The sequence below is a fragment of the Halichoerus grypus genome, chromosome 8 (genome assembly GCF_964656455.1).
Source record: "Halichoerus grypus chromosome 8, mHalGry1.hap1.1, whole genome shotgun sequence".
Classification (NCBI taxonomy): Eukaryota; Metazoa; Chordata; class Mammalia; order Carnivora; family Phocidae; genus Halichoerus; species Halichoerus grypus.
This window is the reverse complement of record NC_135719.1, coordinates 70,851,600-70,877,965: the sequence shown is the minus strand read 5'-3', so window position 1 is coordinate 70,877,965 and position 26,366 is coordinate 70,851,600. Positions and strand designations below refer to the sequence as shown.

General features: G+C 46.5%; 1 protein-coding gene and 1 long non-coding RNA gene across 4 annotated transcripts in view; one reads left to right on the top strand and one right to left on the bottom strand.

Annotated features, from left to right (window-relative positions):
* Positions 1-21,539, top strand: part of LOC118530624 (uncharacterized) — a 40,087-nt gene extending 18,548 nt beyond the window's left edge. Inside the window, exon 3 of one of the 2 annotated variants that reach the window (XR_013450498.1) lies at positions 21,473-21,539. This is a non-coding gene — a long non-coding RNA (uncharacterized LOC118530624). Of the gene's footprint in view, positions 1-4,221; positions 4,285-21,472 lie in introns of those variants that run through there. The other variant, XR_004914735.2, reaches the window with a different exon arrangement.
* On the bottom strand, positions 17,289-25,792 carry CCDC32 (coiled-coil domain containing 32). Of its 2 annotated transcripts, none has more exons than XM_036084255.2 (4): positions 25,689-25,792; positions 24,040-24,295; positions 21,533-21,689; positions 17,289-18,226 (listed from the first exon to the last, which is right to left on the bottom strand). In XM_036084255.2, the coding sequence occupies exons 2-4, from the start codon at positions 24,281-24,283 to the stop codon at positions 18,088-18,090; spliced, it is 540 nt and encodes a 179-aa protein (XP_035940148.1). In that variant the 5' UTR covers positions 24,284-24,295; positions 25,689-25,792; the 3' UTR covers positions 17,289-18,087. The 2 variants fall into 2 exon arrangements, with proteins under 2 accessions (XP_035940148.1, XP_035940149.1); XM_036084256.2 differs by having other exon boundaries at positions 24,040-24,290; positions 25,689-25,775.
* Positions 25,793-26,366: the final 574 nt, after the last annotated feature.

Here is a 26,366-nt window from a genome sequence, read left to right as displayed (position 1 = left end):
GTTTTCCATAGACTGTTTCTGTATAAATACATTAACATAATATTGATGAGTATATGAAGGATATGAAGTTGGCTTCATATTATGTATGAAGTATATAGTATATAATATTGAAGTATATGAAGTTGGCTTAATATTAGAAGAATTTTATACAAACAGAGGCTTAGTTTGCAAAGTAAGTACCTCCTGAAACTTTGCCTTATATATGTAGATTTTTGTTTATTGAGTTCTCTTAGAGTAGAGCACATCCACTTAATATTCCAGTTTTTAAAATGTATTTAAACTTTCTATTTACTGATAGGGAATACTCTCAAAACAGGAAAGTACAGATCAGCACGTATGGTATGCTGTATCGGATGCTGTCATTTCCATTAAGAATATACCTGTACAGGCTCAAATATGCATAGAATGTCCCTGAAGGATACACAAGGAATTGGGAATAGCATCTGTCCCCAGGGAGGGAAACACAATGATTAGAAGCCAGGGGAGGAGGGCGATGTTGTTTTTACTCTCTATCCTTTTATATCTTTTGACCTTTGTATTGTGTGTGTACGTTACCTCGTCAAAAAATAAAATAATTTTTAATGCATCATGAAAAAAAATAAAGCATTGCTGTTTCAGGACAAATGTGTAGTCACCAAAATGACTTGGAAATTAAGTAGTGGATGTTAGTGTTATGACACACTGACAGGGTCAGGAAAAGTATTGACTCAGTCCAGGAAATGCCTTCTCCAAAGTGCTCCCTTTAATTGCAGACTGTATTTTAAATCAGTTGACCTCCATTTTGTTTTACAGATTCATTCAAGATACAGCTTATTTACATGCTTTTCTCAGATAGGGACCTCTGCTCTGATCTCACAGAGCCAACCATACCTGCTCTTAAAGATTGCCTTTTCTTCTCCTTTTTATCTAGTTGCAGCTTCTGAAACATGGGCATTTTAATAATTATATGAGCCACAGATATGAACACATAATCTGCACATGATAACGTACAATTAGTAAATAGAATCATGGAAAATATTCCACCTCAATGGTCAAAGAAACTCAAACTAAAACAAAGAAATACCTTATTTAAGAAGCAATTTATTCAAAGGTTACCCCCTAGTGGCAAGGAGGGTCTGGTGAAAGTTGTGTGTATTTATCACCGGCTAAAATCTAAATCAGCTCAGCCCTTTGGCCAAGTATATGTCAATTCATGCAGCCATAAAAATATTAATGTCTTTTGACCTGGTAATCCCACTCCTGGGAATTTGTCCTGAGGAAATTTTTTCCAAAGAGAAAAAGCTCTGTGGGGGAAAGATCTTCATTGCATCTTATCCATCAAAGGGAAAAGTGATGGCCTAGAAAAAGTGATGGTTTTGGAGTCAGGTGTCTGGGGTTTGATGTCTTGATTTGGGGATCTGCCACTTCATGTCTGTTGGTGTTGGATAAGTGACTTGATCTCCCTGAGTCTATGTCGGCAGGGTGGAAGGAGGGAAATCAGGTTGGGAGAGTCATGTGGGACGAGAGTATGGAGGATCTTGACTGCGAAGCCAAGGTCTCCAAGCTCTATGAAGTGGATGAGAGGATCATTGCAAGTATCTGATGAGAGCTCCACATCAGGAAAATTAACCTGGCAGTGGCATATAAAATGAATGGAACTAACGAGAAGGTGGAGGTGGGAAGGCCCCTTAGAAGGCTTCCACAGTAGTGTATATGAGAGGCAATGACTAATTAAATGAAACAGCCTAAACTGTGTGAGTACCTTGTGGGTGATGACTCATTATCATAAATCACCAGCCTCTCCACAGCATCTGTTCTATAGTCTGCGCTGAGCAGAAATATTACCTAATAATACCTTCTATTTCCAAAGCCCTTTACAGTTCAAAAAGTGCTTTCATGTGTATTATTTCATATGATCTTCTAGGGTGTTTACAAGTTGGCATTGTAAAGGACTTTTCCCAGATATTGTACTGGGCCTATTCATTTATAATTTCCAGGGCCCACACTTCCTGTCCTTCACTCAGCTTCCTTTTGTTCAGTATTCAGCACTTTACAGTTCTTTTTCCCATTTCACTGCAAAAAAAAAAAAAGAGTGGCTGAACAATGCACCTGGTTCCTTGCTTAAGTCCCTCCGAAGGTAGGTAAGTCATCAATGTGCTGGATTTGAGCACATTTGGTTTATTTAATCATTCATTCATTTTTCTCTGATTGCACTGGAGTTTCACATGTTCCACCACATGTTGTCCCCATGATGCTCCGTACACATGAGTGAGAGCCCATGAGGGGGCCCAGCCTTCCCTCTCTTCTCTCCAGCTCCAGGAGGCCCAAAAAGGGATCCACAGTCACACAGACCCAGCTCCTGAAAAATGGGACTAGCGATCCCCCGGGAAAGCTGGGCCCTGGCCTCCGCTCTGATCGAGACATCCTAACTCGGGGCTTCTCTGCCTTCCAGAGGGACTAATGAGCAGGGCTGAGCAGTAATTAAGACTGCGTTCAGTTCCCCATCACAGAGCACAGCTGTAGCCAGCCAGGAGGAGGGAGGGGGAGGAGGGCAGGAAGGATGCCTCCAGCTCTCCCCGCTCTGAGCCCACTCTCCAGGGCTCTGGTTAGTGCAGCAAGGGGAGTCAGTAAAGCCAAAGGCTGAGGGAATAACTATAGGATTCAGCTGCCCAAGGCTAGGGAGAAAGGATCCAGATGCCAGCCAGGTGGTGCTTCTCCATCCCATGGGATGCCAGTGGGCCAACGCTGTGGTCTTGTCAGAGGTGAGAAGTACCCTGTCTTGCAGCCAGCCTGGCACTATAGGACCTGGGTCAGGATGGGGCTGTGGTCTGGCAAGGAAGGGGCAGCATGACCCATGCCACCCACTTCTCATTGCCATGTAGATGTACCATTGCTTCTGGGGAGTCTGAGACCTTCTCTGGCTCACACCCTACACCAGGGGGTCTACTCTGGGTGAGGACCAACAGCAATCACAAATACTCAGTGAGCAATATTGAGCCAAGTTCTGGGGCTCCACAGATCAGTACGACCCCGCCCATTCCAGACGGTACTCCCTCCAGTGGGGAGGCAGACGTGCAAACAGAGACATGACTGCTATGAGAGTGCTAAGAACAAATTCTAAGGGAAACAGAGTAGCCTGGGGTAGATTTAGAAGAGCTCTACTTGTATGGTAGCATTCGAGTTGAGTCTTGAAGCAGAACACGGATTCACCAGAAAAGAGATTTTTGGCCAAGGGAATAGAGCAAGCAAAGGCAGGGGCATGAAAGAGTGGATGGCCTGTCCTAGCGCAGTGAGCATCCAGATCCAGAAGATGAGGCAGGCCCGGCCCAGAGCATAAGTGGAGAGGGAAGGGATGGATTCTAGAGGCCACAGGCCTAGCGGGAGCAATTGCCAGTCCGACTCACATTCCCCAGTTTACACCACTTCAGGAGCGCAGATGCTCCAAGACTATCAAAAAAAAAAAAAAAAATCCCTGGGGAGCTGTCCCAGCCCCAGGTGCTGAGCAGGAGGGGGACAAGGGGTGAGTTGAGGGGCTGATGGAGAAAAGGCAGAGCTAGAGGGAAGGGCTTAGACAGAAGAAAAAGGCCCCTTACTCACACAGCGACACAGCTGCAGCCAGGGGAGAGGGATGGTGCGGTGCGTGTGCCAGGCTGGAGCCTGGGCCTCACGTGGGGCGGCAGGGCACCCGTTTCCCTCCTGCCCTCTGCCCGCTACTCTGGAGTCCCAGGTACCCGAAGGTTCCCAGAACCTACTCTGTCCCCAGGGAAGGGGCAGGAGGAGTCACTGATGATTCTGTAGGGCCAGAACTAGGAGGTTATGTCAATCAACTTGCAAACAGAGGCCCACCACGCATAAACCTGTGAGTCAGAGAAAGAGAGATTAGCCTCAAAAGTGCTGGATCTTTGGTAACACTGTGACCACTTTCAAACATACATAATCAGGACTCATTTCAAATAGCCTTTTGGAAGCATGCTAACTTACGTGCACTTGGTCTGCTGTGCCCTCTCCTGCCAAGAATCACAAGACTTTGCCTTCCCTTATCTGAGTGGCTCAATGGCAGTTCTCCAAGGGGATTTTGGGCTGACTGATGAATAAAAGAAGGCTGGAATGCTGGTGTGTTAAGTCACCACCCACCTCCTGGCTGGTGAGTGCCCCCTTCATGTCTTTCCTGCATATAGATTTCCAGTACACTACAAGACTTTTTTTTTCATTCTGAATTGGTGGTCTTGTTTTCCATTGCAGTGTTTCCCAGAAGGCTTGAGATTTCTTGCATGGCCATGACTTGAAAGTCTAGAAATGAAATCCACAGGTGAGCTGTGTTCTCTATGGATCTAACCTGAGGCTGCCCTATACCCTTCACCTCTCTCTTAAGGGGTCCCAAGGTTAACAGGACACCTGTGGACACCTCTTCTGGTGCCTGTATGTCTGCCCCATGGGGAAAAGATGAGGAGTGGGACGGGTGTGTGTGAGCAGGGAGGAGGGCTGTGAGTCCAAGCCCCCATCACACACGAGCTACCAAAAATCTGGCAGTCCTTCTTGTGCCCTTGTCAGGGAAGTGGCCCGGGGACCCGCCTCGTCTCCCTCTGCTGACCTGGCAGGCATGGGAAGCAACTGTGGAGGGACCTTCAGAGCTGGGAAAAGGGGAGGGAAGATTAGAATGCCTTTTATGTTGAGTGTCTTTCTTTGGACTTTTGCATTCATAATATTTCTATTTTTGAAAGAATCATTGGCTCTTTTTTCTTTTAGCATATTTTCCTTCGAGCAATAGAGGCTTTTGCAATATGGAAAAAGCTACATTTGATCTGAAGGAGTCTGGAGGGGAGCTCTGAGCGCGGGGAACTGACCTTTAGTAACCACCTACCCAGAGCCGTGGCTGGCGAAGCGCGAGCGGAGCCTCCAGGAATGATGTCTGGTGCCCTCCATAGGTCAGGTCACAATGGGCGTCTTGGTGACGACCGCAGCTGTGTGTGCATGCCTGTGCTCGGGCCCCTCTCTCCCGCCGTTCCTCTAGATGGCTCTGGCTAACGCGTCCCTCCTCTCACCCCGTGGCCAGCTGTCCCAGTTCTCCTCTCTCCCTCTCTCCTTTCAGCCCAGCCTGGAAGGCCGAGGGCTGGGCCAGAGGGAAGCAGTTGTTGCTGTTTTTCCCCAACTCCCGCTCAAACGTGGCACCCATAGAAAGGTCAAGCCCACGTGGTTCAGCACTCCCCTGCTGGCCCGCCCTGGCTGTTACCATGACGACTGCTGGGCTGGAAATGTCCTTAGCCACCTCTACTCCGCACTTTGGGTGACGGTCCCTGGCTCCGTTCTCAGGAAAGCCACTCCGTTCCAGGGTTAAAGGGCTTCTGGGAATATGGACAGATGGACAGACACAGAAAAACAGGTCGAGTCAGAGGCACGCACCATCTCTTTGACGGTGACAAAGAGAAACAAAGCGTATTTAGGGACCCAGAGAATGTGAAGAGGCAAAGAAGTGAGATGGTGACAGAGTCTCAGTGACGCAGGACTGAGGGCTGATGCATAAAACACAGCAGAGTCTGAGACAGAAACAGGAAAAAAGAGACAAAGAGAGGCACAGGGGGAGAGAAGCCCCCACTGAAGAGCAATGGAGAGGGCCTGAGGGAGGAAGAGAGGGAAGAGGGGACAGGTGTGAGAGGGGTCAGCCCACCCTGCCCCGCTCCCATCCCAGTAAAGTGCCTTGTCTTGAGCCGAGCTTGGATCCAGTGTTTTGTCTCATGTCTCTGACATCTCAGGTGGGTTTCAGTTGATGGGCTGGCCAGCCTCTTCATCTGGCTGGAAAACGTTTGCCAACCATTTGCCTTGCCCTAAGCTAACAGTGGTAAAATCGAACCCCGCCCCAACACACACCCACTACCCACCCCCTCCTGCCATAGGGAGGCCCTTCGTTCCATTTCACCCCAAACTCACCATTAACACCTACAACTCAGCCTCCCTTCTCCCAGGTGGTGAAATGGGTATCAGAGCACTGAGCAGGGATGTTAAACAGTGAGGCAAAATTAGGGAGTGGTGAGTGTGACCATCAGAGGTGATGTAGCCCCCTGGTGGGAGGTACCTGACATGACGGAGGACAGAAGGAATGGCTGGAAAGACAGTGAGTACGACTCAGGAATGTGGGGGTAAGGGCGAGAGAAGGGTTTCAGAGCTCTGACCAAGGAGGCCAGAGGAGTGGTAACTGGAGTCGCAGACCAACCTGGACTGGTCCTCCACGGCTGGCCAGGAATCCTGCTTCTAACATTAGTGCATTGCTTTCCCATCTTCGAAGTGTCTCCAAGGCTTTGAGTGAGGTCTCTCAGGGTCTTTGAGTTCTTGGTCATTCTTAGCCTTTGCTTCTTAAGAAACAATAGGCCATCAGCAGAGGAAAGTTGGAGCCCATCCAGCCTTCGACCAGTTCTGGCCTTGACCATTGTAGACTGAACAATGCAGCCACTGTCCCTAATGTCATCATGTCCTGAGCTCACATGTGGGTGTAGAATAGAACAGGTGGCAGCCTGGAGAGTGCAGTGCCCTGGTGCCCACAGCCTGGACAGCCCAGTGAGGGAGCTCAGCCCAGAAGGGAGACTTCAGCCCAAGAGACCTATGGGTGAACATCAGACAAGGCTATGCCGAATTAGCAAAGCTGGAGAACCCACTGGGCCACAGAGGCTAGAACGTGGAAATCAAAGGTCCCGTGCTGTCCCTGGAAGACAGGTCCTGGACTGGGTGGGAAGGGGACCAGGGCAGATGCTGGTGATGACCTGCCCCACATCCCTTCAGCCCACCCCTGTGTCCAGCTGCAGCTGCGGTAGACGGTCCCCGTGCATGCTCACAGCTTCCCCTCTGTGTTATAATGATTTATAAGACATGTATACTTGGTCATTCAGATGACCACAACATATTTCTCAGATATATTTGGTGTTCATCCACAGTTTCTGAAAGCATTTCAGAGCCAGAAAGGTGAAGTAAATGTCTTGTTATTACTGAAGGTGACTTACGGACCCCACCCAAAGGGTTGCCAGGAGGAACAACTCTGTGATTAGAGGGTGAGAACCTCCGAGGAGGGGAGAGGGGCTGTTGGCTGAATCAGCCAATGGCCAGTGACTCAATCATGACTATGCAGTGAAGCCTCCAGAATTACCCAAAAGGACTGGGTTGGGAGAGCTTCAGAGATGGTGAACACGTAGAGACTGTGGAGAGTGGTGTGCCTGGAGAGGGCATGAAAGCTTCAGGTCCTTTCCCTGTACTTCCTTTATGTCTCTCTTCATCTGACCGTTGATTTGTATCCTTTATCACATCCTTTAATAAACTGATAAATGTGAAGTGGTTCCCTGAGTTCTGGGAGCTGCTCTAGCAAATTAACTGAACCTAAAGAGGAGATGGCTGGAGCCTCCCATCTGTAGCCAGTTGGTCAGAAGCACAAGTAACAGCCTGGGGCTTGTGACTGGCATCTGAAGTGGGGGGTGGGGGGCAGTCTTGTGGGACTGAGCCCTTACCCTGTGGAATCTGATACAATCTCTGGGTAGATAGGGACAGAATTGGGTTGAATTCTTGGACGTCCTGCTGGTGTGTGAGAATTGCTTGGTGTTGTGTGTGGGAGAACCCCACGCACTCACCCACTCCTGTTTGGAATTGGGTCCAGGGGGGCGCCTGGGTGGCTCAGTCGGTTAAGCATCTGCCTTTGGCTCAGGTCATGATCCCAGGGTCCTGGGATCGAGCCCCATATCAGGCTCCCTCCTCAGCAGGGAGTCTGCTTCTCCTTCTCCCTCTGTGCTCTCTCTCTCTCTCTCATTCTCTCTCAAGTAAATAAATAAAATCTTTAAAAAAAAAAAAAGGAATTGGGTCCAGGAATCTGAATAGACCATCCCTCTCCTTCTCTGTGGGAGGATTTTCTCAGCCCCTGCAAGGCAGCCTGGAAGTAGCAGGAGCTTAACACTCCCAAATGACAAACCTCAACCACTGAGGGATGAGCACTGGTAGAATAGAGCCCAGATTTCCCCATTATTTAATGGGGACATTCTGAGCTGTGATTTTTAAGGCTCCTCAGAGTGATCCCAGGGGTACTGAGCCCTAACTACCCACAGTGAACCACTCAATGTACCCTATCCTGTCTCATTGTCCTTGCTCCCTTACTTCTGCCCACTCCCTAAAATAAACTGCCTACATCCCAGTCTTTTTCTCATGGTAGGTATTCAGAGGACATGAAATAGCACAAGGACTGCCTTTCCGTGATCTTCCCTGCCAAAGAGTCTGTCCCATAGGGCTGGGCTAAGATAAGAATTGTTGGAGGGCTCTGCCTCTGACTGATCAGAAGGGGTCATATCATCTAGGGAGGGAAAAGAGCTCATCAGCTCTCCCTTCCAGATTTTGGGTCCCCAATGGACCCAAATGGTAGGTCCCCAATGGACAACCACAGACTTTCATAACTGGGAAGGACCTTAGGGGTCGCCTGATGCAACTTTCTGTGATATACAGGAATCCTCTTTACATCTCTGATGCCTGATTGAACACCTCCAGTGACAGGGAACTCACTACCTTTTACAAGGCAGCCTTATCTGTTCTTGGACAGCTATTAGAAAGTTTACCTTATAAGGAATGGTAATTGATCTCCCTGAAACTTACCCCCAGTGGTCCTAGTTTGTCTGTTGTATGTCAGTGTTTCATTTTCCTACTCAAGACTCCTCCAAATATTTTAAGACCAACTATGTCTATCATATCTTCTCTTTCCAGGCCAAATTTTATTGCCTTGACCTTTCTTCAAATGAGGTGACCTTCTGAGCCTCCCCACTCTGGGTCCCTCCTCCAGGCAGCACTGTGAGTTTGTCAATGTTCCTCTTTCATACTGCCCAGATGATGCTTCAGAGTCATATGGCCAGTGCAGAATGTACTTTTACACTATTATAGCCCTAAGTACATTTCCACTATTGATTCCTAGAATTATAAATGTTGGCAGGTACACACCACTACTGACTCAATTGAACTGTAAAGACACTGAACATCTGTTGTTTTGGTTTCTCAGCATCCCTTGTGCTTTTCTGCAGGTAACAGCACTCTCCCCCACTTCCCATTCTCAAATGGTTCTGGTGGGATTGCCAACCACAGCACCCTGTGCCTCTAGCCATAGGTTTGGGCCCATGACCTAGGCTCAGCCAATAAAAGTATCCTGTCCCTGGTCACAGCAGTTGGTTCAATGAGCATGTAACCCAGGTTGGGCCAATCAGAGTCCTTTCCTGGGATTTATTATATGGAGTTGGAAGGGCTGGATTTGCTAAACTGGGATGATGTGCAGAACTCCCAGTTCTCTACCTGCTATACCTACACACAAAGAAATAGAGAAAAGTTAAGAGTGAAAGAAAGAGGAGACTGAAAATCCTATCCGAGTCCTTGGATCCAGCTGACCTTGAGGCCAGATCTACTTTTGTCCTTCCCAATCAGTGTCCCTTTATGGCTTAATCTAGATAGAGTCTGGCTTATGTCACTAGAACAAACTAATACACAGTTCTTTTTTGTCTTCTAATTGTGGAGTTAATTTTTTTTATCCTAAATGAAGGGATATTTATCCCTATTAGATTTCATACTTTGTCCCATCATTCCAGTCTATTAAAAAATTTTAGAGTCTGATTCTGTTGCCCAGTCAATTACCTATCCTCTCACTTTTGGTAAAGATGCCTTCTATGCACTTATCCAAATCATTGATAAAAATGTTGAGCTGGGGGTGCCTGGGTGGCTCAGTTGGTTAAGCATCCAACTCTTGATTTCGGCTCAGGTCATGATCTCAGGGACCTGGGATCAAGCCCCAGGTGGGGCTCCATGCTCAGTGGGGAGTCTGCTTCAGGATTCTCTCCCTCCCTCTGCTCCTCCCCCTGCTTGCTCTCTCTCTCTCTCTCAAATAAATAAATCTTTAAAAAAATGTTGGGGCACCTGGGTGGCTCAGTCAGTTAAGTGTCTGCCTTTAGCTCAGGTCATGATCCCAGGGTCCTGGGATTAAGCTCTGCATTGGGCTCCTTGCTCAGCGGGGAGCCTGCTTCTCCCTCTCCATCTGCCTGCCACTCCCCCTACTTGTGCTCTCTCTCTCACTGTGTGTCAAATAAATAAAATATTTAAAAAATAGAAATAAAAAATAAAAATAAAAAAATGTTGAGCTGGACAGAGGAAAAAAAGGAGGAGGAGAAAAAGAGGAGGAAGGAGAAGAAGAGGAGGAAGAGAAGAAGAAGGGAGAGGGGGAGGAGGAGAAAAAAGAAGAAGAAACCAGCATCATGTGAGTTTATCAATCAATGAGCATAGTTTTTAGATGGTTGTTCAAACAACTATGAATTTACGATACTGTGCCCTTATCCAGCCTACACCCTCCATCCTGTCTCCCAGATCTCATGATTTATTTGATCACTCTGCTGAAGATCACGCTGCACCTTGGCATCTGCTGAGTTACCAGTGGAGAACCTCATCCAAAAAGGACATAAGATAAAAAGCCAAAAATGACCCTATTCTTTAAAATGCCCCAAAACTCAGGGTGCGTGCCTGGCTCAGTAGGTAGAGCACGCAACTCTTGATCTCAGGGTTGTGAGCTCAAGCCTCATGTTGGGTGTGGAGCCTACTTTTTTTAAAAAAAGGAAAGAGGGCACCTGGGTGGCTCAGTCAGTTAACCGTCTGCCTTCAGCTCAGGTCATGATCGTGGAGTCCCAGGATCGAGTCCCGTGTCAGGCTCCCTGCTCAGCGAGGAGTCTGCTTCTCTCTCTGCCCTTCACCCTGCTTGTGCTCTTTCTCACTTGCTCTCCCTCCCAGACAAATAAATAAAATATTTTAAAAAGGCAAAAAAAATAAAATGCTCATAAGCTCTCAGTAGCCCATCTCCTTTCCTGTGCACACATGCATGCACGCACAGACACCATCCCTCTCACCCACCTCTGCCTCCTCCCGCCCTGCTTATCTGCAAAAGAACTAATTTTTTAAAGTGGATCAGGTCAGCATGAAGGGAGAAGAGAGTCCGCCTGTTTGGGAAGAGAAGACCTTTACCTCAGAACAATCTGTGAGATGTAGCACTTGGGAAAGGGAGGTGGGGAGAATGACAGGAGATGCATATACCTCTTAGCCACATGTTGACTCATGGCGGGCAGCATGCGGACGCTTAGCACAGCCTCCCAGGGGAGGCATCAAGGAGCCGAGGCCCACCCGCGGTCGCTCCAGTCTAGCCTGCAGGAGGCAGGGTTGCACACCCTCGGAGCACAGGCTCTGCGGAGGGCTAAGCCAGGCTGGCCCTCCCCGCACCACCACTGGCTGAGCACCCGCCACTACCTCGTGCCAAACCCAGGTGCCGTGCTTCCCTCTTCCTGTTCTCTCACACTGCTTTCCACTCAGATATCAAGTTCCAGTGGCACTTCCCCTGCGTGCTTCCCGCATCCATCTCTCTCTACCCTCAGTGCCACGTCCTCGTTCGTGTAACCATCATCTCTTCAAATATTTCTTCTGCCCCACGCGGTCCTTCTTCGCTTTCTGGGACTCAAATGATGCATATATTAGTCTGTTTGATATTTTCCCACAGATCTCAGAAGCTTGGTTTTCTTTTTTCTTTTCTTACTCCTACTCCTTTTTGTCTTTGTGTTTCAGCTTGGATGATTTCTATTGACCTTTCTCAAGTTCATTGGTTTTTTTCCTCAGCTGTGCCTGCCTATGGAATAGCTTGTTGAAGGAATTCATCTCTGATACCAAGTTTTTTATTTCTAGCATTTCCATCTGACTCTTAGTTTCCATGTCTCTGCCGAGACTCCCCATATGTTCCTGCAATTTGCCCACCCTTTTTCACTAGACCCATTAACAGATTAGTCATTATTATTTTAAGGTCCCATCCAGTACTTCCAAAATCTGTGTCATCTGGGAGTCTGGTTCTGTTGATTTCTTTATCTTTTGACAATGGATTGGAGACTGAGGTAAATGGTGTTTATGGCTGGAAGTGGGCGTGCCTCTTCTGTTGGTCTGAGGGGTTGAATCAGTTGAGTTAGGGGTGGGGACTAGGGTGTCAGAGGGATTTTCTGGGCTCCTGCTCCGCCCTCAGCTTTTTTTTTTTTTTTTTAAAGATTTTATTTATTTGACAGAGAGAGACACAGCGAGAGAGGGAACACAAGCAGGGGGAGTGGGAGAGGGAGAAGCAGGCTTCCCACAGAGCAGGGAACCCGATGCGGGGCTCGATCCCAGGACCCTGGGATCATGACCTGAGCCGAAGGCAGACGCTTAACGACTGAGCCACCCAGGCGCCCCCGCCCTCAGCTTTTCAGCCATCCCTGCCCCCACCGGCAGTAGACTACTGTTGCTTGCCCTGTGGTGCTAGGCTCCTGGAGGGGCAGGACACGCGGGGGTGGGAGTGAGGATGTGTGTGTCCATTATCCGGGTTCAGCTTTAGTCTTAGACACACCCCAAGGGCAAGAGTGAGGCTTTCTCCCTATTCCCTCTGAAAGCCAAATTCTGCCTTATATCCGTGGTTGGTTTTGGGTGGCCCGAGTTTCTTGCCCTGTCCCCCCAGCAGAGCAGACCCTTGCTTGAATCTTCAGCCCATCATAGTTTCCTGTTTTCCCTTTGGGATAGAGGGATTTTGCTTCCATTCTTCCTCACTGAAGCAATGGATCTTTGTGCTAAAGAAGGGCGAAAAGCTTGTTACTCCTCACCCAGAAGCAGGTGAGTTTTGCTTTTATCACTCCCCCTGAAGCAAGGATCTGTTGCCCCTTCCCCAGTGGCTTAAGGCTTTCGCTTATAGGAGAGGATTGTGGAAGCAGCTGAGGCTTTTTGCCTTCCCCCAGCAGCTGCCTTATCAAGTCTGCGTGCTCACACACCGAGGAGGAGAGCTCTCTCCCATTCCCTGCCCTGCTCCCACTTTCCCTCAGAACCTCAGGGGAGGCCCATGGAAGAAAGCTTACTTGTGAGTACAACTCTCCCATGTCTGGAGCTGTCTCCAACTATTCTAAACTGACATGCTAGCCCACGTGTAGCCTTTTCACTTCTGTTAATTTTTCATTGGTTTCTTCTTACTCACGTGTAGGTCAGCCACCTCTTTCTTCCATGCTCTGTTAAAGTTGAAACTGTTCATGTGTGTCTCTCCTTGAAAAGGCGTTTTTTTTTTTTTTTTTATCGCCTTGTGACCTCAGCTTCCTGAGGACTCAAGAAAAGCTATGATTTTGTAGATTATCTGGCTATTTCTCATTGCTAGGGTGGGAGGGACGTTTTCTTGCAGCATATTCTATCTCCTAAGTGGAGACAGAAGTCCTCAAGTCACTGTCCTCCCTTTCTTAGGCAACTGCAACCACCTCACAGCTGGTCCCTGCCTCCAATTTTGCTCCTCTCCATACTGCACCCAGCATAAGTATTAAAGTTCTGTAACCATTAGAAACCAGAAGGGACTGAAAAATAAAATATTTGAAATTACCTCCATAAAATCTGAAACCCAGGTCATGGTGTGCCAGTTACCTACTGAGTAACAAACGAGTCCAAAACTCAGCGGCTTAAGCCATGACATTTATTTTGTTCATAAATCTGCAGGGCTTTGCAGGGACAGCTTGTCTCTGTTCCACATGGTGTCAGCTGGGGTGGCTTGAAGGCTGGGGCCTGAAACCATTTGAATCTCTGATATGTCTGATGCCTGGGGTGGGAAGCCTCACACAGCTGGGGGCTAAACTGCTGGGAGCACCTCTGTCTCCCTGTGGCGCTTCTATAGTATGGTGGCTTCAAGGTAGCCAGACATCTCACATGTTGGCTCAGACTACCAAGGGACATGTTTGGGGGGGCTGGGGGGATCGGGTGGAATGTTTTTATGATCTTGCCTCAGAAGTCACACTATTTGTGCTGTACTGTATTAGCAAGGCAGTTATATAGGTCTACCCAGGTTCAAGGGGAGGGAGTATTGACCCAACATCCCAATATAGGAGTGTCCCCATCATACTGTAGGATGAAAGGGTGGGATGAGATATATTGACATGTCCATCTTTGCAATCTGCCAAACATGATTCTATTTGTTCTGTAATAGTGAAACAATAACTTCAAAGAAATTAAGCTAGAAAATATAAATAAGGGAAAACCACAAGCCACCTAATTGCATTATTCATTTGGACATATCATTGCCAAGTGTGAATTTGTGCTTCCCTAATCAATTTAATCATGTGGTATCCATGGCAGCCCTAACCATCTTTCTAGATGCAAATCTGATCCTGTCACTGCCCCTCTTAAAATGACCCATTAGTGGGGTGCCTGGGGGGCTCAGTCAGTTAAGCATCCCACTCTTGATTTTGGCTCAGGTCATGATTTCAGGGTCGTGGGATCGAGCCCCGCATTGGGCTCTGCGCTTGTCCCTCTCCCTCTGTTCCCCCGACTCCTCAAATAAATAAATAAATAAAATCCTAAGAAAAAAAAAATGACCCATTAGCTCCTTTTTGCCCCCACAATAAAATCCAAGCTCCTTAACATGGCTCACAAAGCCCTTCACACCTGGCCTTGTATATTAATTTCCAACCTCACCTTTGAGGCTTCCTCCTTTGTCCTTTATGCTCCAACTACATTGAACAACTTTCCAGTCTCCAAACTTTCTTCTGCCTTTAGGCCTATGTACATGCTGTTTTCCTCTTCTGGGACTTTGCTATGCCCCCATGTTCCTCTCCCTCCATTCTTACGGTCTGACTGCTACTCATTTTTTCTGGACTCAGCTTCCCTAACACAGCCTCTCTCCTACCTCCTACCCTGACTGGCCTAGGGCTCTCATAGCTCCTTCCCATATGCTCTAAAGCACCCTATGCTAATGCCTTGACTCTGCAGCACTAGCAATTACAGCACTAATTAGCTAGGCCATATCTCTCCATCATTCCACATGGGAAGATGTGGTTTTGCTTTATTCACCACCATGCACAGTGCAGGGGCTCAACAAATATTGGCTAGGTGAATGAATCTGTGCCTTAAACCCATTTCTGCGTTCAAGTAAACAGCTCTCCCACAAACCTAAGAGTGCTATGGCAGTGTCCTGTCTTGAATCTTATAACTCAAGCAGGGCCAAAACTGGTTGGGGTGGCTTGGAATTTTCAGAAAAATATTGCCTGTTTCATGTGGCTGGAGCTTTTCTCAACCTTGGGGAGTCACTTCAAGGCAGGGCCAGGGAGTGGTCCAGGGCGTTCTCCTTCTTCCAGCAATAGTCCTGGTGGGCAGGCCTGCCTGGGACGGACACAGCTCGGCAACAGCTGGTGGGATGTTTGTTTACTTTCTGTGCCTACATCCAGAGCCTATTTCTGGAACAGGACTGGACGCAAGCCTGTGCCATTCCAGCACTGATCTTACCAAGCGCTGGGTGATGAGCGCCATGTGCGAGAACAGTGGCCGTCACCAGTCACTTAGCTTATCTCCCTGGCTCTAACCCAGCCTTCTTTGGGTATGCCAAGTCATTTCTGCTTTGCCCTATTGGTAATTGTCCTCACTTGGCTCTAAGAGTTAGCATTAAATATTGCTCCATTTGCTCTTTCTGTTTCACTTGGGGTAATAAGAAAAGCCCTCTCAACTCAAATTTTACTGATTTGAGGAAGTGCTAACTGGAGTTCCTTGGGAATTTCCAGGGTCAAAGGAAACAAATCAGCATTTCTGGCCAATACAGTTTTTCCTATGGTTAGTTAAATTTCTAAAAGGGAAATAGAACACAAAGAGGTCATTTGACTTGTGATCACACAGTAAGCCATAAGACAGATAAAGATAGCACCCAAGACTTTTGGATTCAAATTAATACCATTTCAATAGCTAAGTCAAGTCTATATTAATAAGTTAGCTTTGGGAGCTAATATCAAATTTGTTTTTGCTAAATGGTGCTTCACTTTTTTTTGAGAGCCATCACTGGGGAATCTAGGTGGCTCAGTCAATTAAGCATCCAACTCTTGACTTCAGCTCAGGTCTTGATCTCAGGGCCATGAGTTCAAGCCCCCCCATGCTGGGGATGGAGCCTACTCCAAAAAAAAAAAAAAAAAAAAAAAAGAGCCATTACTTAGGTTGTTATCTCTAAACCAATCAGAAATCAAAGTTGCAACTCACTGGACTCCCTTCTGTGGCAATCTGCCTCTACTAAAGAGTTAAGTGAGCAGGTAGCTGAAGATCTGGGACCTTCATCCCATACCTCACCCAGGTTTTCACGAGGGGCTAAAAGCCTTCCAGTCCAAAAGTTCCTTTTCGGTTCCTCTAATGCAATTCGCCACCTCCTCACACTAAAATTTCTGTTTCTTAGGTAGAAAATGGGAGGTAGGGAAAAGGCAAAGCTAGAATCTCGCCTGAATTACAGAAACACTATCTTCTGGTATGGATAGATTCTCTAACTGTCCAATGAGAGATTGGACAGTTAGATTCTCTAACTGCTCTTTAGCAGAGTGTTTTGGGACCTTACCACTTTTTTTCTTAAATTGTTACTGAGGAAGAATAATTTTTGTTTATCATGCAGGGAGAAGAAAACTCAGTCTTTAAAAAAAAAAAAAGTCTATCCATCCACCTGAAAGCCATCAGATGGCCCTGTAGGAAGAGTGTGGTCTAGCACCTGAACCCCAGGCGGGGATGGCAACTTGCAAGCTCAGTCCAGGGCCAGATGATTGTCAGTGTCTGGCTTCCTCAAAGTGTCTGGGGAACACAGAGGGTCACTCTCTATGTCAAAGGTATCCTACTATTACAAAGCTAAGACCATTAATCAATTTTAAAAAAGGAAAATATGCCTGGAAGTTCCCCCCCTCCCCAAATTCATATGATTCAGCAAGTATATGGAATTACCTGGTTGATTCCCATTCTTTCAGACAAGGCAAATACTTGATTTAGATGGGAGCACATGTTCTCTGCAGATTTTTAGGGTCACCCTGCTCATCATTAAGGACTTGAAACCTATTACCCAGGAAGAAGTTCCATGGCACCACAGCCACAGAATCCTACCCTCAGAGCACCGAGGTCTGGCTTGTCAGAGGGTACATGTTAAAAATAGAAGGCTGGTGGGCACCTGGGTGGCTCAGTTGGTTAAGCGACTGCCTTCGGCTCAGGTCATGATCCTGGAGTCCCGGGATCGAGTCCCACATCGGGCTCCCTGCTCAGCAGGGAGTCTGCTTCTCCCTCTGACCCTCCCCCCTCTCATGCTCTCTCTCTCTCATTCTCTCCCTCAAATAAATAAATAAAATCTTTAAAAAAAAAAAAGGAAAAAAAAAAAATAGAAGGCTGGCAAAGGTTATCAACTCTCCTGCATTGTCACGCACTTGTCTTTACCTCCCCACTGCCTGGGAGCACCTCTCTGGGGGGCGGATGGGGTGGGGAGCAGGTCAATAGCACCACACACACAGCTCTTCTGATGCGAAAAGTTTTATATGGACAACACAGACTGAACAAGAACGGCCAGGAAAGCTGCCACAAGCGAGCTTGGAACTATTCAGGGGTGGTGTCAAATACCGACGCCATATTTACAAGTCTAATTTGAAGACTGGCCCATTTTAAGTGCAAGAGGAAGTTAGGGGAGAAACCATGCATGAAATCAAAAATATACATCTACACACAAACACCCAAGTTTTCATACCTTGGTCCATTTTCTCCACAAGGAATGAACCAAAGGAAAAGCATGGCCTCTTTTCCTAACATCCCTATATTTATTACAAACTTAGAGAAGCCCCACATGGGCTGTGGATCCAAGGAGGCCGACTTGATTCTCCTTGGCCCCACTCACCCCTGACAATTAACCAAGGGAATGCTGGGAACGCAGGCAGGAACATCCAGAAGAGGCAAGAAAAAATATGGCTCACATATATTAAACCCAAGGGTATCAGTTTCTCCAAATACTGTCATACTTGCTGCTTCACTAGATTCTTAGTGGACTCCTCACCTGCCGCAACAGAGCTCAGGCAAGCTGTGAGACACAGAGGAAAGCAGTATCTTGATCCATCATGCACTGGGTCAGTCAGTTTATCCAAGAGAGTCACACACGGCAGCCCCAAGCAAGTCCTCGGGGGCCCACAGCTGTTTGCTTTGTTTAGTGGGAGGGTGGGCTTCCCCCCCTCCCTGGATTTTTCCTTGCTGCTCCGCCGAGCTCTCCGCTGTTCCCTCTGGATCCAAGACAGCTGCTCAGCGTGTGTGTGTGTGTGTGTGTGTAATTTATTGTTCTGCTGCCGCTGGCTTGTCCCCGGCTGCTGGCTTCTCAACCTGGGACTCTGGAGGAATCAGATACTGGACCTCCTCTGTACTGATGGCTACTTTATCTGGCTGGAGCCACCTCTTGAAATGTTCCAAGGTGCTAGGAGAGAGCAGGGGGAAAGGGTGGCTGCATCAGACCCAGCTGATTAATTACTTAATGATTATCTCAGTTACTCAAATGCTGCCTTCCCGCCCACCACCAATTTCTTCCTACAATTGTTTTTCACTGCTAACGGGGAGAATGACGATAGTCCTCTGACAGCTGTGCATCCTGGCAGCTCAGCGGCATAATTTACCCCCTAGTGGGCACTTTGGCTATAAGCAGCACCAGGCCCCCTTCCATGCACAGCCTCTAAAGGCTTGGCAAGAGTAGCTGAAGAGCTTATGCCTCAGTCCTGTCTTTTTTTTTTCCTCAAAACCAGAGAGGAAATTGTCCAAGGGAGGAAACATTCAAATAAACGCCAAATTATTAGTGAGCATCTTGAAATCTCCTATACCCAAGGCAGTCTGAGACTCGATTATACTTACAGCACTTAGTTACACTAAGCACCATTTTTGTGGGGTTTGTTTGTTTGTTTACTTCATCCTATAGCAAGTCCCCAAGATGGAAACATCTGCGCAGCAAATTTCTCCCACAAAGAAACAGGCACTGTGCCAGAGGGCTCTTTTTGGGTTTGGATCTGTTCTGGGGGGGGGTGGGGAGGGAAAGTGTCCCCTCCCACCTTCCTTAAGTACCCAAGACCCTCCACTCTAACGCTTATGAGCTATTCATAGTAAACTATAAATGATGACAAATACCGTAAGCCTTATTCTATGCTCTTCAATAGCCCAAAGTCTTAAGCCAAGAAGTCAAGACATCACCAGCAGATTTTAGACACCTAAAATGGGGGAATTGTGTTGTAGACAGTAGGATTTCTCAGCCTATTACTCCTCTGCCAAAGGCATGCCATGAGGAGGGTCACCTACCTGGCCTTCACATACCTGAAGAACCACACAATTCTACTACAAGATGGCCTCTGTTTAAAACAGAAACTTTGAAGTCTGCAAATAAATGCCTATCTACTGTTTCTGGGGCGCATGTTTTAACACTGATAGAAAGAAGCGTTCCCACAGATGGCAGCTCAGGGGAACAGGTGTCCACAGCTCAGGGGCCTACGGTACTCCAGGAGCATTTCATCTTCATCTACCACACTCTTCACAGAATTATCTCAGGGCGCCTGGGTGGCTCAGTTGGTTAAGCAACTGCCTTCGGCTCAGGTCATGATCCTGGAGTCCCTGGATCGAGTCCCGCATCGGGCTCCCTGCTCGGCGGGGAGTCTGCTTCTCCCTCTGACCCTCCTCCCTCTCATGCTCTCTGTCTCTCATTCTCTATCAAATAAATAAATAAAATCTTTAAAAAAATAAAAATAAAAAATAAATGCCTATCTACTGTTTCTGGGGCGCATGTTTTAACACTGATAGAAAGAAGTGTTCCCACAGATGGCAGCTCAGGGGAACAGGTGTCCACAGCTCAGGGGCCTACGGTACTCCAGGAGCATTTCATCTTCATCTACCACACTCTTCACAGAATTATCTCAGTTGCTTCTATAGAAAAGGGAACATCACATCACTGTAGGTATGGAGAAACACACAGAAACATTAACTCGGGCCTTGGTGCTGATTCGACTTTAAAAGAAAAAGAATTCCTACTTGAACATTATGCAGGAGAAAATTTTGTCTTTTCTTCTCAGAATTGGAAAGGAGGCAAACATTCAAGGGGAGAGAGAACAGAATACCAAATTATTGGTGGGTTGGGAATGTGTGCATCTTCAAGTCTCTTGTGTTTGGGGCAGTTTAAGGCTCAACTGGATTGAGTCTTTAGAGACAGATAAGAGCAAAATGTGTATTATTTTCTGAACCCTCAGAAGATAGGTAGTTGCCCTGACTTTAGATGCCACACTGATTTCTGAAGAATCTGGGGGCATGCTGATACAATATTTAAGATAATGTAAGTGAAAATGCTTTGCATATTGAAAAGTAAAATATAACTATCAAGTTTTATTCACCTACTGTCTCTGATTTCAGCAACCATATCTTCATCTGACATCATGGGACTCTTAAAATCAATGTTAATGATATGTTGCAAACTTAGGTGTTGTTTCCCTAAGACCTATTGTTAAAATTCAGGTTTTTACTTTATTTTATTTTATTTTATTTTATTTATTTTTTTTTTTTAAAGATTTTTTTTTATTTGAGAGAGAGAGTGAGAGAGAGAGAGAGCACAAGAGGGGGGAGTGGGAGAGGGAGAAGCAGACTCCCTGCCGAGCAGGGAGCCCGATGCGGGACTCGATCCTGGGACTCCAGGATCATGACCTGAGCCGAAGGCAGTCGCTTAACCAACTGAGCCACCCAGGCGCCCAGTTTTTACTTTATTTTGAATAATTTCTTACTGAACTTTAAAATTCTGTTAGGACTAACACTCATAGCTAACACTTACCTAGTACTTACCAGGTGCCAGGTCTGTTCTAAGCACTCGACACATAGTAACTCCTTTAACCCTCAAAACAACCTGGTGAGGGAAGAGCTACTATTCCTGCTTTACAGAGCAGGAAACTGAGGCACACCCAGGATACTTCCTCAAGAACATACAACCAGGAAGTGGCAGAGCCTCTTTCCCGGGTGACGGGTGTCGAGCACCATTCCGCTCTTTGCAGAATGTCCTCCTCTCTGCATCCGGCCCACCTGCAGATACTGTTCAAGTCCTGCCTTCTTCTCTGGCACAAACACCAGAGCCCACAGGGAACTCAATGGTCTCTCAACTCCCAAAGCATGTTCTGTCACTTCCACTCACCTGGCTCTTTCCTTATGCTGCCTTATTTTATTAGATATGGCTTTATGTATATTTGTCATCTCTCCCCAAATAGTTGTGGGGACCAAAAAAAGGAGGGATCCTAAAATTTCCTAACATCTCCCCTCCACTCCAGCATCCTCAACCCCATAACATCATGGGCAGTGCCTTCACACAGTAGATGCTTAAGAAATTCATTCATTTAGTCCATACAAATTTGAATGCCTACAATATGACAGGAACTCTCTAAGGCAATGGCGAGTCACAGGTAAGACACAGTTCCAGTTGCTGATTGGTTACTACTTTCTCAAGCGCATTGTATACTTAGAAATGAAGACAGTGCTTTCTCATTAATTCTGTTCAATCTGTGATCAAGATGTAGGTAGGGTATTTGCTTTTTTGCAAAAATAATAATTATCAACATCTGCTACTGGACAAAGAGCAAATAGAGCTCAGAAAAGCTGATGTTGATATCAACCAATATCTGGACTCAAATGTCACTCTCCCTGAATTCTTTAGAGAAAGAGAGATGCTTCCAGTGAAATACTGTCACCTGGAACTGGACTGAGAACCAGTTACCTCTCATCAGAATCAAGTCCATCCACAAAGAACTCTGATGCTAACTTCTCCTGGAGGAACCGATCCCAGCACTCCTTCTTGGCTTGGGCCAAGGTTCGAAGCATGTCCTTGGAAGTCACTTCCTGATTTAAACCTTTGATTCTTCTTAGCTTCTTTTCTAAAGAGAAGAGGAGAAGCAACTTAACAAGGAAAGTGAGTATGAAATGAAACTAAATCTAAAATGCAAGGTGACAGGGGCATCTGGGTGGCTCAGATGGTTAAGCGTCTGCTTTCAACTCAGGTCGTGATCTCCAGGTCCTGGGATCGAGCCCCAAGTCAGGCTCGCAGGTCAGCAGGGAGTCTGCTTCTCCCTCTCCCTCTGGCTCTCCACTTACTTGTGCTCTCTCTGTCTCTCCATCTCTCAAATGAATAAATAAAATCTTTTTTAAAAAATAAAATAAAATAAAATGCCAAGGTGACAACTTAAAAATTCTCTCACTAATGAGTACATCCACACTCCCTGCAAAAGAGCCCTTTTTTTTTAAGATTTTATTTATTTATTTATTTATTTGAGAGAGAGGGAGAGGGAGAAGCAGCCTCCTTGCTAAGCAGAGACCCTGATGTGGGACTCGATCCCAGGACTCTGGGATCATCACCTGAGCCGAAGGCAGATGCTTAACCGACTGAGCCACCCAGGTGCCCAAGAGTCCATTTTTTTTAAGGACAGGTAAAGGGAAATGTACATTTTTCTTTTTCCTTCACCATGTCTTAATTCTGTATTGTATCAAATACATGTTTAACCCCAGAAAGGAAAAAAGCCATAGGCTCATAAATAAATCAACGGCACGTTTTCTTTGAAATTACAGAAGCCAGCAGGTATCTCTCAAAGGCATTACTTGTTTTCCCTGGCTTGACATGTGTCAACTCCTTGAAAATAGTCTCTCTGAGGAGTAAATGGTTTTTCTTTCTGCTACAGTGACATGAAGTAGTTTCCAAATCTCATGAGAAAGAATTAGAGAAAATGATGAAAGATCCAGTGGTTCATTAGACACTAAAATTGACTGGATGAGAACTCAATAATAAGAGACCTTTAAGATCTCTATCTGTGATTAAAATCTTGATTAAAGAAAAGCAATCTCCCAACATTTTTTAAAGTTACTCAACTTGTGGCCTGGATGTTGGAACCTAATAAAAACAAACATCTTGTAATCCCAATGAGAGTGGTCCACATGGCTTCCTGATGATAGATATTTAATTACTCTTCTTTGCATTTTAAGTGTAATTGTGGAACAACTGAAGAACAGAAGGAAGGGGATCACCATTTGCCTTCTGCTTTAATGTAGTCTTGCCTTCAACAATAATAAATGGGTAAATGATGGCCTTTTGGAGGGGGAGGGTGAATATCAAGCCCAGACCCAATTGAAACTTTATGATTTGCAATCCTGTTTTCATTTCTTTTTTTTTTAAGATTTTATTTATTTATTTGAGAGAGAGAGAGAAAGAGAGAGAGCGCACACACGAGAGGGGGGAGGGTCAGAGGGAGAAGCAGACTCCCTGCTGAGCAGGAAGCCCAATGCGGGACTCAATCCCAGGACCCTGGGATCATGACCTGAGCCAAAGGCAGACGCTTAACGACTGAGCCACCAAGGTGCCCCAGTACAGTAGTTTTTCAATACAATAGTTTCACCAGAAATCTGTGTGCAACTCTGGGGTCTTGACCTTTTCTTTCAAGATGGCAAAATGTCTGACACTTTTGAGTTATCTGAATATATGGACCACCAATAGTAGGCAAGAGGGATCTACAGAATGCCAAGAAATGAAGCAGAATTCAGGTGAAACAGAGGCAGGAGGTAACAACGACTGTTTTAAGGGATATACAAGGAAAAGTACACTACATCAAAAACTAATGATGTAATGTATGGTTATTAACATAACAATAAAAAATTTAAAAAAAAAAAAAAGGAAAAGGGTGCTCCTGGGGTGCCTGGCTAGCTCAGTCAGTAGAGCATGCAACTCTTGATCTCGGGTTCAAGTCCCACATTGGGTGTAGAGATTACTTAAAAAATAAAATCTTAAAAAAAAAAAAAAAAAGGAAAAGGGTGCTCCTTCCCAACAACCAACCTGAAACACCCCCCCCGGAATATACCTAACAAATACATGTGGTGAGGACAAAAAACAATAATTAAGAATAGAGGGGCGCCTGGGTGGCTCAGTTGGTTAAGCATCTGCCTTCGGCTCAGGTCATGATCCCAGGGTCCTGGGATCAAGCCAAGCCCCGCGTCCCCCACAGCGGGCTCTCTGCTCAGCAGGGAGCCTTCTTCTCCCTCTCCCTCTGCCTGCCGCTCTTGTGCTCTCTTGCTCTCTCTCTCTGTCAAATAAATAAATAAAAAATCTTAAAAAAAAAAAAAAGAAAAGAATAGAAACCAGGTGATGAAACAGAACTTCAACATGCTTCCTTAAAACCACCAGCTTCTGAATCAAAAAAAAAAAAAAAGAAAAGAAAAGAAAAAAAAAGCCATCTAACTTACCTAGAGATGCTAAATACACTTCTGAATCCTGCAAGGGAGCCCAAGGCTTTGTAGCTGGCGGAACAGCAAACTCTGGGGCCTCCCTCTGGCCTGTGCCCGCAGGGTAAGAATCCATAAAGGAGTCTGAGAAGGCATTGTTGGCACCATCTTCCTGATCAGGATTTGGTAGACAGGAGCAGATTTCAGCCCAAAGATCAGGGCCAGGTCTTGTGGTTGTTGAGTCAATGCTCTCAAACATTTTCATTTGGAATCTGAGCTGAAAAACAGAGATGTAAGGACTGGCTTTAAGGATATAGGATAAGTATGCAGGACTCGGATATTTATCCAATGAAGGAAGGTAACAGGCTTTTAAGAAGTTTCTCTAAACTTAAAGTGTCTTTTATTAGATTCCTGTTACAGATATAAAAATGACAATAGGGTAATTGGATCCCTCTGCTGGCTCTGCACTCAAGTTGTTTTCATAACAAAATTTCTTTTTAAAAAATGAAATGTCTATAAGTCAGACACAAAAGGACAAATATTGAATGATTCCACTTATATGAAGTACCTACTGCAGTCAAATTCATAGAGTCATAAAACAGAATGGTGGTTGCCAGGGGTTTGGCAGAGGAAGGAATGGGAGTTACTTTTTAATGGATAGAGTTTCAGTTTGGGAAGTTCTAGAGAGGGATGATTGTGATGGTTGCACAATCATATGTGTCACTGAACTGCACATCTAAAAATGGTTAAAATGGCCAATTTGTGTTATATATGTTGTAACACACACACACACACACATTTCTAAGACATTCCCAGTGGAGACAACCATTCTGCAGTTTTCTCCAGAGATCTCCAAAATGCAACCACTCTGTCCTAAGCCAATTAAATTATGTTTTCAAAAGCACACAGACTACAGGCCTTGCAGAGTTCCAAATGCATGAGGATAATAACAATGCTTCTTGGTGAAAACTGTGAGAAAGTAATGCCATATGCAAAGCCCCATGTGCTCATTACATGTAGAAGCTGGGCTATATACCTTATTCTTATAAGTTCTTATTTTAATAGAAACACTGGAAGAGACATTTCCATCAGTTTACAGAGGAAGGAACTGAGGATCAGAAGGGTAACTAGTCAAGGGTACCTTGCTGATATATAGTGATTCCTTGACTGGAAACCAGACCTGTGCCACTCCAAAATCCATGTTCTTATCCAATTCCACACTGCCAGGGGCCTTCATAACTATCTAGTCTTACGGAATGGGTTGACACCTTCTTCCAGGAGGGACCTTTTGGATTAGGAAGGCTGGCCGGGCTAAAGTGTGAATAATCCCAGGAGTGACAGCCCAGCCAACGTAAGCGCCCAGAAGGTATGTCACAGCGGCCTTGGATGAACTGATGCCAGGGTCCACAGTGAATCTCCACCCCCATCCCGAAGTCGTTTGAGCCCACCAAACCAAAACTTTGCTCGCACCGAAGCCCGGGCCTCACCCCCCACCCCCCTAGGAAGTCCAGAACAGCGCAGGGAACCCTGGTGTCCAGACCCGGGCCTCAGTCATTTTCGCCTCAAGGACGGGCTGGGCGGGATGAGTCAGACCATGAGGCCCCTCTGTGGTATCCCGGGATGGGATCGGGGCCCTAAAACGCTGGGCGCCCCTGACCCTCTTCACCTACCGCAACCGCCTGCCCAGCAGCTCACAAACGCTCGGCTTAGTTCCGTCGCTGAAGGCTAGGAAGAAGTAGGGGGCGGAGTCTCCGCGTGACGGATCACGGGAGTCCTCCAACCACCGCCCAACCTGGCGATGTTCTGTGCGTGGATTGGTTGACAGGAGCCCGGCCGGTAAGGAAGTGAGGAACGGAGTGCGAGAAAGAGGTAGGCGGGACTTGTCGCGGGGAAACAGTGGAGTCACATGCCCTGGTCCCCCACCTTCTCTAGGGACAGGTAGATTCCACTAGCATCTGAGCGTACCCGGCGCGGGGACAGCGTCCTCCTCCCATCCTCTTCTCGGAGAGGGTAGCCCAGTTGCCAAGGCCTTTGAGTTTTCCTGGTTCCCTGAGCAAATTCACCTCCTGGGCAATCCTCTGGGTTGGTGTTTTGTCCCCGAAAATTTCACCCATTTGCTACCCAAATTAGAGCACTCTGGCTGCTCGGATGGCGAAGGAGACTACTTTCCTTACTCTTACAGGAGACCCAGGTCGCATTAGCCAAGTTGTGAGGCTTTCTCTTACTCATTTAGTCAGTAGACACCGAGCTCCTCCTGTTGTGTTCTAGGAGTTGTGTTAAACGGGAATTCAGAACCGGTAAGAGTAGGTATGGGTCCCAGAGGTCTTTACAGCTAAATGTAGAAGGGT

Excerpts from the sequence above, each read along its gene's own strand:
- CCDC32 (XM_036084255.2), bottom strand. The coding sequence starts at position 24,283 with ATGAAAATGTTTGAGAGCATTGACTCAACAACCACAAGACCTGGCCCT. Across the intron at positions 21,690-24,039 it reads AGTGTATTTAGCATCTCTAG|AAAAGAAGCTAAGAAGAATC; the intron begins GTAAGTTAGATG and ends TCTTCTCTTTAG. Across the intron at positions 18,227-21,532 it reads GGACTTGATTCTGATGAGAG|CACCTTGGAACATTTCAAGA; the intron begins GTAACTGGTTCT and ends GCTCTCTCCTAG.